This window comes from Syngnathus leptorhynchus, chromosome 18 (genome assembly GCF_054491065.1).
Source record: "Syngnathus leptorhynchus isolate UIUO chromosome 18, UIUO_Slep, whole genome shotgun sequence".
NCBI lineage: Eukaryota > Metazoa > Chordata > Actinopteri > Syngnathiformes > Syngnathidae > Syngnathus > Syngnathus leptorhynchus.
In genome coordinates, this window is record NC_141212.1 from 3,326,895 (window position 1) to 3,343,746 (window position 16,852).

Consider the following 16,852-nt stretch of genomic DNA (forward strand, 5'->3'; position numbering starts at 1 on the left):
CATGTGTCTTTATCATTAAATATGGTTATTCTAGATTGCATTTGTTAAATAAAAATATTTGAAAAAGAACAGGACTTTAGATGAAACTAAAAATACTGTAGCTTACATCTTACAGCTTATCGTGTCGAAACATTTATAAATACACATATATGATGATAAAATAAAATAAAATGTTACATTTGTTACATGCTCTACTGGTCAACACCTCAAATATAGTCAGATGTTCAAAATTGGCAAAACTGTTTATTAAATACCAACACCATAAACTTATGATGGATACATATTATATAAGCTCATTAGTGGCATTGCTATGACCAGCATTTTTAAACATGAGCAGCATTTTCCACATTTTTGAAAGTCAAATGCACATATATATCTTTTTGTTAAAAAGTTAAAAACAGTTTCACTTGAATGGTCCCCTTCCACGTAGTTGTTTGTGGTTTCCAGAGCTTCACAAAGCAGTCAGGTTCTCTCGTCTTAGGTATGCGTCTCCTGAAAGGCCCTAATAACGCTTTCATAAGCAGGAGGAGGGGTTTGCGTAGCCTGGAAACCCCTTATGCTGTCCCCCCAAAACGATTGGGGTCTGGGCGTGGCGGTGGCGTGGGCTGAGCCGGTGGTAGTCGTCAACATGGGCGTGCGGGGCAGCGAGCCCTGGCTCCCTTCCTCCGCTTCCCTGGCTATCTGGCTACAGTGGAGGAGCGGGTGGAAAGTGGACGCCCTGAAGCTCGACTTGTGACCCAACGGGTCGAGGGGATCCGGGGTGGAGGTCTGACGGTGGAAGGTGAAAGCGGCGCTGATCAGGCTGTTGTTGCTCCGTCGATCGTGGTTGTTGTTGCTGCCGCTGCGACAGAAGTTCGGGTGGTTTCGAGGGGAGGTGCGAGATCGGCGAGGTGGCGGGCTGCCGGTGATGCGGGCAGAGCCTGCTCTGCGCCGGGACATCCAGGTCAGGAACACGTACACCAGGGCCCCTAAAAGCAGGCCCACTGCTACGGAAACGCTGAACGCTATGATCAGGGGGACTGGAAAAGGAAACATCATTTAGGTCATTAGCTCTTTGCCACCTCCAAAAAAAAAACATAACGGCCAAGATTAAAACATCATTGCATGATTCATAGGTTAAATCAATGTTTGGTAAACTCAAAGTTTCAAGGCAACACTAACTAACCCCAAACCTCAGAAATGCAAAGCACGATTCTACCCTGCTGCTGTTAAATTTTTTTTTTTTTTTTTTTGTGCCTCCTCTTAAGCTTTCTGGTTCTCTCTGTCCAACAATCACAAAGAGTCTGACTTATTCGTACTTTACTCTTCAGGGCCTATTTTGAAAGGGAGTTTATCAACAATAGTTTATCCAATAAACCCTTAAAATCTAATCCTAAACTATACAGTGTTTTTATATGAAGATTTTTCATACGCCGATGCCAACAAACTTTTTTCCCCTCATTGCGGCTTCGCTTCACAATTCTCCCGGAGACGGCAGAAAGAACGCCGTGGTTAAATCCTTGCTGGATGTCTGCCACGAACAACACATCACTTTCCTCCATTCACCATTTACATTTGAAAGTTACATTTTGTAAAGTTGCGTACAAAATGATCCATTTTTCCCTGGGATCTGACTATATTCCATTCGGAATTCCCTGGAGATAAAAGCGGGTCAGTTAGCAGACGATAAGATAAGACAAAGTCGGAGGAAACTCACCAGCATCAACAGACTGAACAATTTCCATGAAGTAGTTTGTATTGTTTACAGCCATGACTTTGCCTGCCGTGTCATGAGAAGCAAAAATAAAGACCACTCTTCTCCCCCCCCCCCTCTCGGCTGTCTCTTTTTACGCACACTAATGGATTTTCCTGTCTGTCTGCAGACCTTCTTTCCTGTTCTTCTCTCCTCCCCTCTCTGCCCGCGTCAGCCTCCCTCGGCCCAGAGCCGTTGGTAGACCGGGGGCTAAACTTTTATGGAAGCGTGGAGAGGGGCGGGTGGTGGTGGTGGGCGGGGACGGGGACGATGTCACATTTCCTGCTTTTCCCCATGAAATGAGCTTCAGGAGAGGCTTATCTTTGCTGCACAGAAATCCTGGCGTGAGGGAGTGTTGCTTTTCCTCACTTCCTCTACCATCACATCATTTCCTTCAGTTTGATAAGTGTCACTATGAAGTCAGTGGACAATCTGTATTACTCAGTAATTTGATTTTTTTTTTTAAAAACTCGTACGTACTCTCGTACAGTTGACACAAGATGGAGCTAGAGAGAGTGGGATTTTATTATTTTATTAATATGTTCTGCTGCCAACATCTGTCTCCTTGGCACAGAGTCAATTTCATCCCGCAACTTTCTAATAAGCTTCATCCAATTGCTGAGCACGCAGTGGTGGGGATTAACGTTTTTTTTTTGCTTTTAGCTCCGCATAAGGATTTGTCAGATAAGCAAACGGCGGCGTGATGTTAGCGTGTCACAGGAGGAAAAGTCGTTGCGTTGACCCTCTGTTTTGATTTGACCTGTTCTGCAGCGGCAACTCGGTTCTCCTTGGCTGCATCTGCCTGCTCCTGAGGGGCCCGCAACGCTAGAGGTCACCCTGAGCCACGCTGCATCGGAATGAGCTCCACTGCGGAGGTATGCACCCTCCAGCCAAATACATCAATATGACAACCAAGCGACACAATGTCATTTATCATCATTTTATTTCATATACAAATTGGACACTTTGTGCAGTTTTACTTATCACAGTGAAAATTTCAATTGATGTTTTTTTTAAAAATACAATACATTGGAGTCTATTTTGTCCAACGTGTAAAAGTCATCAGTTTATGTTAAAAAATGTTCAAACAAGGCCTCTGATTGGTCCTCGTGACGAAAGAAGCAACACCCTCTTTGGTTGGACAGTAGATGGCAGCGCATGCCAACGAGTGCTATGCTTACATCATCAGCAGCATCAGCAGCAGGAGGAGGAGGAGCTCCTTCGAGTCTGAGTTTCTGCAACAGACATGAACTGAGGAGGAACCAAGAAGCTGACACGAAACTAAAAAAAAAAATATATTTCTACGGGTCGCTTAGGTGGACGATGCCGGGTTGAGAGGCGACGGCGGGTACCCGCAGGAGGAGGAGGAGGAGCATGGCATCGCCGCGCCACTACAGAGACGCTCCTCATGACATTGCCAATGTGATGCAGAGACTGCAAGGTAGGCGTTAATTGCTAACTCCACAGCGCTCCGTCTCTACACTTGCGGCAGGTTTGGAGGTGACCTGCTACATTGGCATGACGCAGCAGAGCGGCAAAAAATGCTGACTGCAAATTCACATCCATCCTTCCTTTTTTTTTTTTTTTTTCCTCTCGCATCAAATATCTTGCTGTTATTCGCGCCGCCAATACGAGTTTTATTTCCGCCGTGAAGCGTTTCAAAATTTTGACCCACAGTGAGTCGCTATCTTTAGTTTTGCGATTGGCAATATTGATAAAACAGGAAGCTGCTTAAGAATTGAAGTTTTGCTCATAATAACTCAACTGTTACATCTGTAAAATACTGTGAATAATAATTTTTTTGGGGGGGGGTTAAAAATAAAAAATACTTTGAAAGACCTTGATTATAGGTATGGGAAAAATAGCAACATTTTTAGCCTTGATTTAAAAGCATTTCACTTCATTGGTATCTTTCAAATCTTTATTTGTCCATATTATTCACTCGGAAAATAAATACCAATACATGTTTTTTTTATGAAGTAGAATTGAGAGTGTTTGGGCTAGACTGGAACGGATTCAAGGCATTTCCATTCATTTCAATGAGGAAAGATGATTAGATCAGGGTTTTTAGTTACAAGCGTGTTCACGGAATGTCAAATGTCAAAAGCGCCGCTGGATTTTGAGAGGCTCCAGGTGACACTGGAGCTGAAATCCAACATGGCGACTCCCCACCGGGCCCCCGCGAGGTGGCAGTTGTGCCAGAGCGGCTAACACCGATGTCCGTTTGGAAGTGCGAGGGTGCGCACTTTGCAACTCTCGAATTGATTTCGAGGCTTGCCGTGCTCTTCAAAGACAAGTGAGATACTTTGATGAAGACGCTAAGTGAAAATGAAGCAGCCCAGCCCAGCTCAGCGGTGGTGCGAAACTGTTGCATTATTTATGTGGACATGTGTAACCGCCCCTCCTCTCTTCGCCAAAATGGGCTCTAATTGATCAATTCCTGTTTACAGTACGCTACAGGAGCCTCGTTTAACGTCTTTAAGGCAGTAAATTACATACCTTGTAAATAATTCAGCAGGATGCGTGTGGCTTGTTCAAGAAAAATGTCTTTCGTAATAAGTCGATTAGCTCAGGCACGCACGGGGAAGTCTTATGGCTTTTTAATTACCGTCTGTCATTCCTCAGGTGATGTAAGGACTCGCCGCACGTGAAAATAATGTCGGGGAAAAAATAGCTCGCTGTCGTAAAAGTTCAGCCACCTGCTGAAAAGCGGAATCGGCAAGCTAGCAAATAAACGATTCCTAGGGATTAAGTCACTGGAAAGCAACTGGATTTTTCATTTCTATTCCAGTTATGCTGTGTTGGAAAAAAAACCATATTGGACATCATTAGTTTCGAGGTTCAAAATAGAGTCAGCCTAGTCTTTGAGGTCATATTTTATTGACATCTCCCCTTGCATCAAATGTCACCTGCCCTTTAACGCTGACTCGCTTGATGACAAACTTTGTTCCTCTTTTCTATTGTGCCAATGTTCCACATAGGAACAGCAGATAGCATGAAATAAGCCATATTCGCCCCCCCTCGGGGTCCTTTTTTGGAAGCGTCCGACAATCACGCTACGCGACATGAAAACAATCCAAAGTTTTGGCCTATTTTCCTTCCTTCGTCTCTTTTTCGCTTGTACCTCTCTGCACGGAAACACAGCAATTAGTGACACCATATGGCAGAGAAGGATGAGGCCACTTTGAACACCTCCCAGGCTGAACTCCTCCATATGCTGAGGAATTTGCCGCTTTCTGTGTCTTTTGTTCAGGGTGAGAGGAAAAAAAAAACAATCATCTCTCCTAATTTCAATTTTGCACCCATTTTCTCTCCCCCGTGGGTGGCGGAGGCGGCGTTTAATTTCCGCCGCTAGCTCCAAGCGACGTCTGCCCGCCTGCCCGTCAGGCAGATAAAGTTTACCCCCAGTCCAATTTAGTCGTTTGCAAAAAAAAAGGCGCTCTCCCGATCTATTCAGGCTTGTTGCGCAAAGCAGATTGACGACGTTTGAGCAAATTCGGAAGCGTCGAGAGACGCTTGCTGTGTTGGCAGAAAGGCCGAGAAGGAGGAGGAAGAGGAGGAAGGCAAGGGCATGAGCACACCCCAAGGTATTTTAAGCAAAATGAAAACTGCATGGTTTGGAGGAGAACTCAGCCCAGATCAGACAATACTCATTTTGAATAGACCCAAATTGGCAAATTAATTGGTGTTTGAAGAGTAGAATTGATGAGCAATTACATTTCTTGCCAGGTTTACAAAAGGAAAGCTTCACCTGGCTCGACAGCTAAATATCGCTCTTTGTTCACGGCCACCCCGCTGTAAGGTTTTACAAAGTAGTACTTTGTTCATAATCCACAACAATAAAAACCTCCCGGGCAGAGTAACAATATTACAGAATAGGAAAAAAAAGTACCCCGCCAAATTCTTCAGTCTCTGATTGCCGACGGAACTGGCGCAGACCGCCCCGACTGGCACGGGGCCAGGGTGCCATCCGGTTGCCAGGGGCGACATGACGCTTTTCGGCCGTAGCCATCCGATGCCCGAGCAGACGGTCACCTTGAGCCGTGCCAGCCCGGCCCGGTTGTTTTCGGCACATTGGCTATTTATCACCACGAGGCTTCACACGCACCAAAAAAAAAAAAACCCCAAATGGCTTTGATGCATCTTTTAGGCCTTGATTATTCCGCCGGGAGTGAAGCATTTCGCCGAGCGATTGGACGTGTACGCAGCGTGAGCAGGCTTGAAGGTCACCATGGCATTCAAACCAAGCCATCTAGCCTTGGACTTGCAGTGCTGTGATATGACCCATGTTGCTGATCATCATCACTTTGCAGCTTTCTCTTCTTTCTTGCTTTTCAACTCCGAGGCCACTGGTTAACATCCAATTTGTACCAATTCCAAAACTAGTCATTTACTACTTCCCACGCTGTAGCAGTTTTATTTATTTATTTATTTTAGTCCTCCGCAAGATTCTATTTGTCAAATTTTTGGGGGATAATACTCAACATGAATGAAAAAAAAAAAGAGTGGTGTACCACAAGGCACGATGCAAGGTCCACATTCTCCTTTGGCATGTGCGAATCCCCATTGTGTGGAATCCAATGGAGTCTTTCAGTGACATTTCATGATGCTTATCAGATTGGAATCTCTTTTTGAGCCTGACAGCCATTCAAGGCTGGAGACACAAGAAGGCATCACGTCGGGTAATAGACGGCGAATCGACTTTTGAGATTCTCCGCTAGGAATCTCAATCATAGGTTGTCACAGGTCCGATTAATTTCATTGATATTAATATCAAATTTTCTCCGGGCTACGCCGACGCAGCGATGCAGTTCCCCTAAATTTGTTTTGATCTGAGATGTTGCGTGTCAAGATGGGGGCGGCAGATGGTTTTTGCTGAACGTTACAGCACAATGCGCTGGCAAGATAGCATCCGGACACCCAGTCTGGTTCCCCTCTCTCCTTAATACTTTGACTCACATGCTCACTCTTATCTTTCCCGCCCAGGCACCTCCTTCCCCCCCCTTTTTTTTTTTATTTTTGGACTGTCACCGAGTGATTGGATGCTTGGAAATTTGGCCACTGGCGTTCTATTGAGCAAGTTTTGGAAATAGAGGTGGCGCCCTGACCTCTGAGCTGCTCAGATATTGTCTCAATTCCAGCATGCATGACTTTAGAGGTAGGAAAGTCATTCATGGTCTTTTGGGCGTAGTTTTAAATCCTTTGTTTTAGTACTTGACAGTAATAGAATAGTATTCAGTAATTAATACATGTATTTATTCCAAAAACATATCTTTTTGAGGGCATTCAAAATATTTTTAATTCATGATTGCTAAGACAAAAGATAATTCCAGTGTTTGATATGACTGGATTTAGCTGGATTTGATTAGGATTTGAAAAAAAAAAATCTCTTTCACGGTAACTGAATTTACCGCAGCAGCCGCAGTGATTCTGTTAGTGGTGCTGATGCCTGCGCTTTCGCTTACTTAGTGGTCCCTCTAATATGTGCTGGGCCGCTTGCTGAACCTGGATAAAGAGCTTAGACTGTCTGACCCAGTCATTACATTCATAGAGTATATATATATATATATACGTAATATTTATATATATAGATATGTATTTCAACAAAATTGCATCCTTAAAAGTGCTTACTGCTGGATGATTCTAGTGAATTTGATGTGTGTGTGTGCTGCAGGTGGAATTTTATTTTAATGGTACTATTGTTAGCCAGGCTTTCATTTTTTTTTTTTATTTGGACATAATTTGTTAGTGACTCCTCAGCACATCTGTTGGTGAAAAGGGAATGCCGGTGCTTGTTTTGATAATCACTTTGACTTGTGTGTGCCCCCCCCCCCTTCTCCCACCCATTTCTTCTCACCCTCTTTAACATGCGCGTGATGATTTCCGAAATGTAATTAGCCATGCTAATGGGCCGCCGTTTGGATTTCCGCCTCTTGTACTTGGGCGTTGGGGGCATAAATGAAGTGGGATTGCGAATGTTGAGGCTGAATGGGTTGAGTGGAAGTGGTGAGGGTCTTCTTTTTTTTTTTTGTCACACTTTCCGATTTAAGAGCTCTGGCAGGAAATGGAGAGAAGAGGGTTTTTTTTTTTTTTTAACGAGCCATTGTGGGGTTGAAAGAGAAGAACCGGAATGTTGAGGCAGGCATAAAAGACTGTAATCATTTTGTACAGTGGATAACAAACGTGTCCATTTAGCACATGATAGCTGGAACGGACATGCTCCATTAATGTCCCGCTGGAGAGGAAGATGCATTAGCACCTCACTGAGACCCTTGTGGGCCTTTTGTTTGCTTCTAGTGACATTCTGTCATTATGGCCACCACCATTCACACCTCCATCATCTGTGAGTCACTTCAAACCAGCGCCATTTGCAGCACAAATGGTCGCATGGAACGACACACAGTTCTTCAAATCTTTCGGAAAACACTTCCAAACAGAGCCTTTCCATGTCCCCCCCCCTGATGAGATTGAATAAGAAGCTTCTGCTGCTAAGGATTCCCAATCCAAACACCCTCTGGGTGGAATGAAAACAACAAAAGAACAAGCTACCCCCGCCCCTCCCACCTGTGTTTTTTTTTTTTAATAGTCGAAAAGAGTCTGTTCCTCACGTAGCCTCGCTGCCCTGCAGACGTGACCCACATTGACCCCCCCCCCTACTATCTCCCAGGCTGTCCATTAGGAATCCAGAACCAGCAACCAGCTGAGCTTCTCGTCTAGCTCGACACTCCTCCTCACTTTTCGGCCGTTAAAACAACAGCACAACACTCCAGAGGACTGCAGCCTAAAGGGCCTCTGTTGGTTTATTCCGATGTAGGACACGAGAAAAGGGGAAGCGATTGTCTGTTTTTGTGTGTGTGTGTGTGTGTGTGTGTGTGTGTACACATCCGCTCATATTTCTCTCTCTGCCGCCACGGCGACGCCGCCTTCTCGTTGCGATTTTATCCCGAGGTTGTTTTTCTTATCAGTTCGCTTCTTCGGGGGGGGGGGAGGCCGTCTGTTAGATTCTTATCAACTGGAGCGATTGTCTGACAAAATATGATTCTCTTGTTTCTAGTGGTTGTCCTTTCAAATCATTAGCAAAGCCATTAATGAAGCGCTGTTGGTTTCAGCACCACGGACAGCGACTGCGCGAAACCGGCCAGAATCCGATAATCAGCAGACAGATAGCAGATGATAGCTGTCATTAGTTATTGATGACTTTCATAATTAAAATGCCTCGTGCGTGTGAGGGCGCTGGGGTGGGGTCACCCCAAAAGAACAAAAGAAGGGAGGAAAAAAAAAAATCACACTTGTGATAAATGGTCTTTCATCTTTAAGGCTGATAAAAGACGTGAATATTGCTTTAGCAAACTTTGAATGGGAGAATTCAAGGAGGAGCTTTTGTGCTTGGATATTGCATCACATAATAGTTGAAATTATTTTTTGCCAGTGGTACCTCCGAGAGCTAACGTAAGTCTCGATTGTCTGTTAAAATTTTGAATTCTTTGTGAATATAGTCAAATTAGCCAGGTAGTTTTTAGAAGGCAGCCATTTTGTCACTTACTAAAAATGACAACTGTTGCTCAGGTCTCAGGTAACGACCAATCACGGCTTTGCTTGCCAAGGTCATATGACCAAACCTAAAAAAAACAAAACAGGTGCCTATTTAACTGCCTGTTTTTATTCTTCTCACATTTCTTACACCCCTATTTTGTCTATTTATTTGACTTTGACTTTGTCGAGTCAAAAAGACAACTTTATAGGCATATTGAGCCTATAAATCTTGAATTCGGCTCATTCGGTATCCTTTTGTTGTCGTAGGTGGCTCTTTTGTTTCCGCTTAGCCCGGTCTCTCCAGTAAAAACACCGCATGTGAGGGAACGTGATGAAAGCCCAGGCTCTCTGAACAGACTTGAGCGGAAGATCAGACGGCAGAAACGTCCCGACGCTCGCGCGCTCGCTCCCCTGCAGGCTGTGTGCACAAGAAAGCTGCCAGCCCGCCGGGCGGCGTGTTGCGAGGGAATTCCTGCACTTTTGCTCCCATTGTGAGCGACGTGTGTGTGTGTGTGTGTGTACATCCCAACCAGCTCAGCGATGCCCTTAAAATGCAGCCGTGACATCACGCCTTCTTCTGCCTCGCGATTGGCCGTGCAGTGGAGGGAAGGGCGCGCTTGGTACCACCAGTGTGAAGTGAGGAGGGGAGGGGAGGGGCTGAGCTGTTAAGAGAGTGAAAGATCGATGCTGAGGCAAGCCGGTACTGCACTGCACACTTGTTTCCACTCTCTTGAGCTGCTCGGCAGGAAGGGAAAAAAAAAACACAAGAGGACATTAAGAATCAGTCTCAAAAGAAACACTTTGGAAGGAGCTCCTGGAAGAGTTAGCAGTAAGGGCAAATTGTAGCCCGCCCCTCAATTTTTTGGGGGGGAGAATGTCCTCTCGACTATGCCATGAGCTGCGCAGTCCACGCTACAACATGGCAAGACGAGGGGAGGGCGACACCTCCTCCAAAAAGAAGTTACCCTTCAACCTCGTGACTGGTTTTTACCTCTACCTCCGTGGTGAGTGTGTAAGCCGCTCTCAGCATGTGTGTGTGTGTACTGTGTAGAATAGTCCTCCATAATGATGCTGGATTTTAATTTGTGGGAAGTCTAGTCTCGGTGGCAAATCACTCCTGTCCAAATACTTTTGGAACTCTGTTTGTGGGTTCATGGTGAGTCTTAAGTCTTCCCCCCCCCATGGGGAAGATATTTGTTCAGCTGTGGGGTGGCTTCACATATATTTAAAGGGGATGTACAGCAGGAGCTCCATCTGTAAAGTCTTAAGAGATGGCAGGATGGCAGGTTTGGAGAGCCACTGTGGGCGACTGGAGATGTTAATTAGGAGGAGCCGTTGGAGGGATGCCCAGTCTGCAGTGTTGGTGGTGCCCTTAAGCAAGGCATTGCACACCTTTAAAAAAAGCTGGTCCAGACTGTTTTAAGTAACATTTTGAATGTTGCACAAGTGATACAATTAAGTCAGAGTACATTGGTGCTGTCGGTCCATGACCAGGTTCGTATCACAAATCATCTTTTCACATTGAAATGAATGGAAATGCAACTAATCGGTTCCCTCACCTACACAATTTAAAAAAATATATATATATTTTTTAACCTAATCGTAGTGTATTTGGGAAAAGGAAAAAAAAAAAGCCTGAAAATAAAAGCCACTATTATGTTTCGATTAGTTTGTGTACAACGAGAGTTTGTCCCTCCAATCTGCGGCTTTGTTACCACAGCAACGGCAGCCGCCAGGACAACAAAAGCCCGGACCTCAATGATATTTCATTAAGATAAGAGCCGGGCCGCCGTTGATTGGACTAACGATACAGCCCGAGAAGCTAATCAAGTGTGTTGAAATGGCGCTCGCGGCCTCGTTTGCTGAGCTTGCCTTTTTCTACATATTGAACGGATGCCAGCGGGAGCTCAAAGTCACCTCGTCCCCATTGACTGCGCCACACACGCCGGCGCCAATTTTCCTTCCGTCACGCGGGTTCTTTCTTTAAGGCGGCTGACATTATTCTCATTTCCCTTCCCGATATTACCGCGTATCAATATTTGATCAGGTCAAGAGAGAAATTCATCCAGGAAGGGTAGCTGCTCAGCGGCTCGTTCAATCTGCATGATCATTTATGAATGAATGAATGCGCCGCCATACTCGGTGACCCACTAACCAACTTGAGTTTAATCAAATTGTCAGGGTATTCATTAAAGCGGGAGGAACTCCCTTGTCCTTTTTTTTTGTTGATGAGATCTCGAGGGTATGTGCGTCGAGTCAAACTTCATCCTCCTCTTTTGTTTCTAACGGACAATTTTGTTTCTGATTGACAGACGAGCAGGAGTCTGTGCAAAAGAGGACATTCACCAAATGGATCAATTCCCACTTGGCTAAGGTAAGATCGGGTTTGACGCACATTGTTGCCCACACACACACACACACACACACACCTCCTTTTCAATCCAACTTGCCATTCTTTTCAGTGCTTTACCTGCGTTGACATTTGCTCCATTTTCAAAACACATTGCTGAGCCGGTCATGGGACCAGGCAGCTAAGCCAACACACACACACACACACACACACACACACACACACACACACACACACACACACACACACACACACAATTGTGTGCGCTGCCTCTTATTGTTTTCTTTCTCTCACTCTCAATTGGCTCCAAGGAAAGCTTTCCACTCTAATTACCACTTTCACATTACAGCAATTAACACAGTCGACGTCTTTGTTCCTGCAAGCTAACATTTGTCATTTAAGAATTGATAACCTACTGACACTCCTTACTAATTTCAATGCTTCCGGATAAGATTTTTTTTTTCTTTTTTTTTTAAAGCTTAATAAGCTCAGACAAATACTTGAACACAATGAAGTATTTCTTCCTATTGGACTCAGACAGCTGTGGAGACCTTGAGCCGTGGCGGCGTGATGCAGAAAATTCATTTGAAAAGCGCCCCGCCGGGAATCAACCGCCACGTAATATGAAATCTCACGCTTGGAGATCACGCCGGCGGAAAATTATCCACAGCCGAATAGTATATAGGAAATGCTTGCATTTTTAATGACACATAAGGTAAACACATGGTTTATTTATTTATTTTTTGTCCACTTTTAGGATATTCTCGAGTAGATCGGAAGCAAAACGTCAAGTGTACCTAATATTGTGGCTGCCGACAATCCGAGTTCGGCATCGGGTTGATTGCGCCGGCTATACTGAGTAGTCAGGTGAGATGTCATAGAAGAAAAAAAAAAAAAAACACACCCTGATGAGCAGAAGGAGAAGGTGAATGAAGGTCTTCTAATGAGGAAGAGTTCCTGGAGACGCCATTAAGTTGTTAGAGGATTTGAGATAGACAGAGGAGCTTTAACAGTTGGTTGAACTCGGCTCTCCGAGGGATAGATCACGCCCTTGGCTATGCAGATGATTAGGCCACTACCAGTTATCACCGTCTTTTAATTCACCGCCTAAAGCTGTGTGATTAATCGTTAGGTGAGTTGAGACATGGCTTTAAGGGGGGGTGCCGAGGCAACTGGGATTTTTTTGCGGGGGGTCGAGGCGGGGCTTTATACCAACTACCCCCTCTCCTTCCCTTTGCCTTCCCTTTTTTTTTTTTTTTCTGCCCCAACTCCACAGGTATAACAAAAGATATCTCAGCGTGTGAGAACGTCAAATTTCACAAAGATGATGAATGAGTCTTATTATACTTAGCAGCTCACAGGATTAAGTTAAGTCACATTATTAAGTACACACAGGCACACTTGTATCTCAAGGCACCAGTCATTTTCTGAATATTCAGACAAGTTTAGTATCAGGAAAAGCATGGCGCTGGAGTGATGGTTGGGTGGTGGTGGTGGTGGGGGGGTTGCAATCCATCGAACGCGCTCCCAACTTTGCGTTCTGGCAAATCCCCTCCGAGACGCTTAAAGCTTAATTGGTGAGTGGCCGATGTCAGCGGCGGAGGTTGCGTCGTCGCTGAGGCGTTCCAGCCAAGTGATTGGGAACGTTTTTTCATTAGCCTCCCAAATACGGACATATGAGCTCGATGAAGTACAGTTGTGCTATTTGTGCTATTTTTTTGTGTGTGTGTTTGGGTGATGCTGGAAATTCCCTTTTGTGAAAATTATGCAAAAGAAAAACAACTACCTGGTCCAAGAAGCTATTAAAATTGGCCTTGGCAGAAGTCTGCATCCCCACAGAGTGGCCCTCAGATTCAGGCCCAAATGATCGTAATGATGCTAACATGCGGCCAATTCTTTGTTAAGACCTGCAGTCATCTCATCTCTGTGGAGACAAAAAAAAAAAAATAGATCCATAGTCACATGCCAAAATATGTTACAAAAGGGACAATGGGATGACTTTGGAAAAGCTTTTTCTTCTTTCCTCCACACTGTTGATTCTTCAGAATCGTCTGGAGCGGAACGTTTCAGGGGACTCAAACAAGAAGCCGCCGTCCCCGAATCCCTCCGCACACAATCAATTACGGCACCAGACACTCATGTGTAATTAGCTCATTAAGACCCTTGATTTATTTTTTTTGGGGTGGTCTTGGTCATGTAGCTCAGCAGAGGAAATGGATATTACTTTCTTATTTTTGTAATTATCCCCCAAATACCCTCATTAGCCCTCGGAATCATCAAGCCCCAAAAGGTAAATTTAACTTCAATTACCCCACGGGTTGATTTCACCCTTTCTTCTTGTGTGGTGTCTTTTTTTTTTTAATATATTTTTTTTAAAGGAGGCACCCGTGCTTTTTTTTTTTTCTGTGTATTTTAATAAGCATAGGCGTGAAATGACATTAGAAGAAAAGCCTGAACTGTGTTGAACTAATTAATTTTTTGTGAGGCTTGGGGGTGTGGATTTTTTTTTTTGTTTCACTCCGTCCTCTCTCATCTGTCTCGCTGCCACTCTTTTTTTTTTTTTGCGCAATTATGCCCCTCTTGCACATTCACTTGATGGGTACACACACACACACCGCTAATCTCCCTGTGAATGGCGAGCTATTCTGCCCCCCCCCCCCTATGTGACTGCACTCTAAGAGAAATCCTTGAAGTGGCTTTAGCGAAAAACTAGAGATATGTGGATTTTTTTTTCCACGCCTCTCTAGTCTGAGAGGTTAGCGAGAGAGTCAATGAGAAGGGGGGAATCCGGTTTGACATCATCAGCATATTTTAGGATTTGAAGACCTCACTCAGAGCCCCGCTGAGCCCCTCACTGACTCCACTTATCACACACAAACGTTACATTGGGAGGAGAGAAAAAAAAAAACGCTTTTGGGGCTCCAAGTACATCCGTAGGAGGATTTCCTATTGAAATTAATGTCGTCTAATGTGGCGGTGTGACTTTTTAACCACTCAGCCAGGATATTAGCACCCGTCCCCAAAATGCTTTTATTCAGTTTGATGGACTTTATAAAAAGACTTTAGGAACTGAAGTCGATCCAGTTTTTTTCTTGAATTTTGTTGTCAAAAAAAACAGCAAATAAACTGGATCGTATAAAAACCAGGGTATTTAAAATTGAAATTGACGTCCTGTTCTTTTTGACAGCGTATTCCGCCTCTAGTCGTGACGGATCTGTTTGAAGATATCAAGGACGGCGTGAAGCTCCTCGCCTTGCTGGAGGTGCTCTCCGGCCAAAAATTGGTAAGGCCTTGGAATGCGTCGAGTTTTTTTAACACGATCGCTTAATCTAATCTAACGAAGCGCATGTGAACGTGAAACATTCTCCGCTTCCACGTGGAAATGAGCATTGATTTGCTCTTACTAGGATGTTTGAGTGAATGGAAAACGGCAGATTTACAAGGACACAGAAGAGTTTGGTCAACACAAACACACACCAAATAGCTTACTTATGTCAATATTGCCTCAGGTGGATGCGATCTGTGTTCTATTGATCAGTGTGCAGTTTGGATCGGACTGGAACCCAATGAATGCTTTTACTACAATGTTTTGCTACAATGCGAAAGAATGTCTTCTTTGTTTTTTGAATTTGCTTCGGTTTGTGTTGTCTTTGAACCCCCCCCCCCCCCCCCCCCCCCTTGTTGTCCCCTGTAGCCATGTGAGCAGGGCAGGAATCTAAAGCGAATCCACTGGGTTGCAAACATCGGCACCGCTCTCAACTTCCTCCAGGGTAGGAAGGTAGGAGATGGGCTCTTCTTTTTATCTTAGCTGTTCCTCTTCTTGTTGTTTTTTTTTTTTTTTTTTTTGTTCCTGCCTCGTGGGTGCAAACGTGGAAAACAAACTTGACCTTTAACTTCTTACCTCGCCGCTTTCTCTGTAGCTCCACCTGCTTTAATCGATAGTCAGACGTAGTGTTCATGTTGACTCTGCTACCAAAAATAAATAAATAAAAAGAATAAATAACTAAACACAATGAATAAAATACAATAATAAAAAAACATATATATTTGAAATAAATAAAATACAATAATAAAATAAATATATTTTAAAAAACACTATGTGGTGAATCCCTGACTATTGTGAGGCTTCTAGATTTTTCTCCCTCTAGTCCAACACGCCAATCGGCTTGCCGGCGTCATGCGCCCAATTACATCAACTAATTACAAACCGCTTCAGTAAACTGCGTCTTCAGTGAGATCAGTCACACAAATTCAAGGCTTCCCCCCGCCGTCTCGTCCGTCCTCGGCTATCCAAATAAAGCCATGCGAGCTTCTGCGAAGACATTGATTTCCCCTCTTTCTCGAGTGTGACAGGGTTAAACCATAAATCCTACACCAGTAATCTGCAAACTCTGAGATCAGACGTCAGCAGTCTCCGTGCGTGTGTTTGTATGTGTGTGTATAAATCCAACGTTTCAAATTAAATGTAAACACACACACCGCATGTCTAGACCGTATTTACGTTCAGCCTAAATAATATAATCTCATGCCTGGTCTCACAAGATTTGTCATATTTATAGGAAAAATAGTTAGACTTATATTATTATTTATGAAGATGTATTTTTTTTCCGACTAAATCCCAATGCCGGCCAAATAACCTGCTGTGGTTTCCATTATGAACTTGTGCTTTTCTTATCAGGATCACCACACTGACCCCCTTCTAGCACCCGAGATTGCCCTCACATGACCCCGACCCTCTTGAAGTGTTGCTTATTACCCTGTTGTGTTGCCGCACCTCTCTTATGCTCTGTGAGGAGATCAAAAATGTATCATCACACGCTCCACAAGGCGTCCGTCTTTCATCAAACACATCTTGAGAGCCTTTTTTTTTTTAACGTTTCTTTTTCTGCCTTCTAGTCTGCCTACAGGGGATCACCGGTCAGTACCGTCTTTGTTTATATGTGCTTTCTTAGCTAGCTAAGGATGAGCTAACTCCATTGATCAAACCATCATTTCCCTCCTGTTCCATCTCACAGTGTTTATAAATGTGTCCATGCTGTCAGATTTGGACATGTTGTCAGAATTTTTTTTCTTTTTTTAATGCAGATCAAGCTGGTGAACATCAACTCGACAGATATCGTAGACGGTCGACCGTCGATCGTCTTAGGTTTGGTGTGGACTATCATCCTCTATTTCCAGGTATTCAAATAGGCATTTGGCAAATGAAGGAAATACAAAATGGAATCGACCTATTGTGA

At 44.2% G+C, this 16,852-nt stretch overlaps 2 protein-coding genes across 10 annotated transcripts in view; one reads left to right on the forward strand and one right to left on the reverse strand.

Annotated features, from left to right (window-relative positions):
- Nucleotides 1-16,852, forward strand: part of syne1a (spectrin repeat containing, nuclear envelope 1a) — a 77,309-nt gene that overhangs the window by 4,714 nt on the left and 55,743 nt on the right. For 6 of the 9 annotated variants that reach the window (XM_085936938.1, XM_085936942.1, XM_085936941.1 and 3 more), the window contains 7 exons: nucleotides 2,504-2,607; nucleotides 3,049-3,173; nucleotides 11,578-11,639; nucleotides 14,803-14,898; nucleotides 15,310-15,393; nucleotides 16,512-16,532; nucleotides 16,701-16,793. In XM_085936938.1, the coding sequence (XP_085793064.1) occupies nucleotides 3,107-3,173; nucleotides 11,578-11,639; nucleotides 14,803-14,898; nucleotides 15,310-15,393; nucleotides 16,512-16,532; nucleotides 16,701-16,793 (423 nt within the window). In that variant the 5' untranslated portion in view covers nucleotides 2,504-2,607; nucleotides 3,049-3,106. Of the gene's footprint in view, nucleotides 1-2,503; nucleotides 2,608-3,048; nucleotides 3,174-9,599; nucleotides 10,270-11,577; nucleotides 11,640-11,790; nucleotides 12,483-14,802; nucleotides 14,899-15,309; nucleotides 16,794-16,852 lie in introns of those variants that run through there. The other 3 variants (XM_085936940.1, XM_085936946.1, XM_085936944.1) reach the window with 3 other exon arrangements.
- myct1a (myc target 1a) lies at nucleotides 239-1,790 on the reverse strand. The gene is made up of 2 exons (XM_085936959.1): nucleotides 1,697-1,790; nucleotides 239-1,019 (listed from the first exon to the last, which is right to left on the reverse strand). The coding sequence occupies exons 1-2, from the start codon at nucleotides 1,749-1,751 to the stop codon at nucleotides 478-480; spliced, it is 597 nt and encodes a 198-aa protein (XP_085793085.1). The 5' UTR covers nucleotides 1,752-1,790; the 3' UTR covers nucleotides 239-477.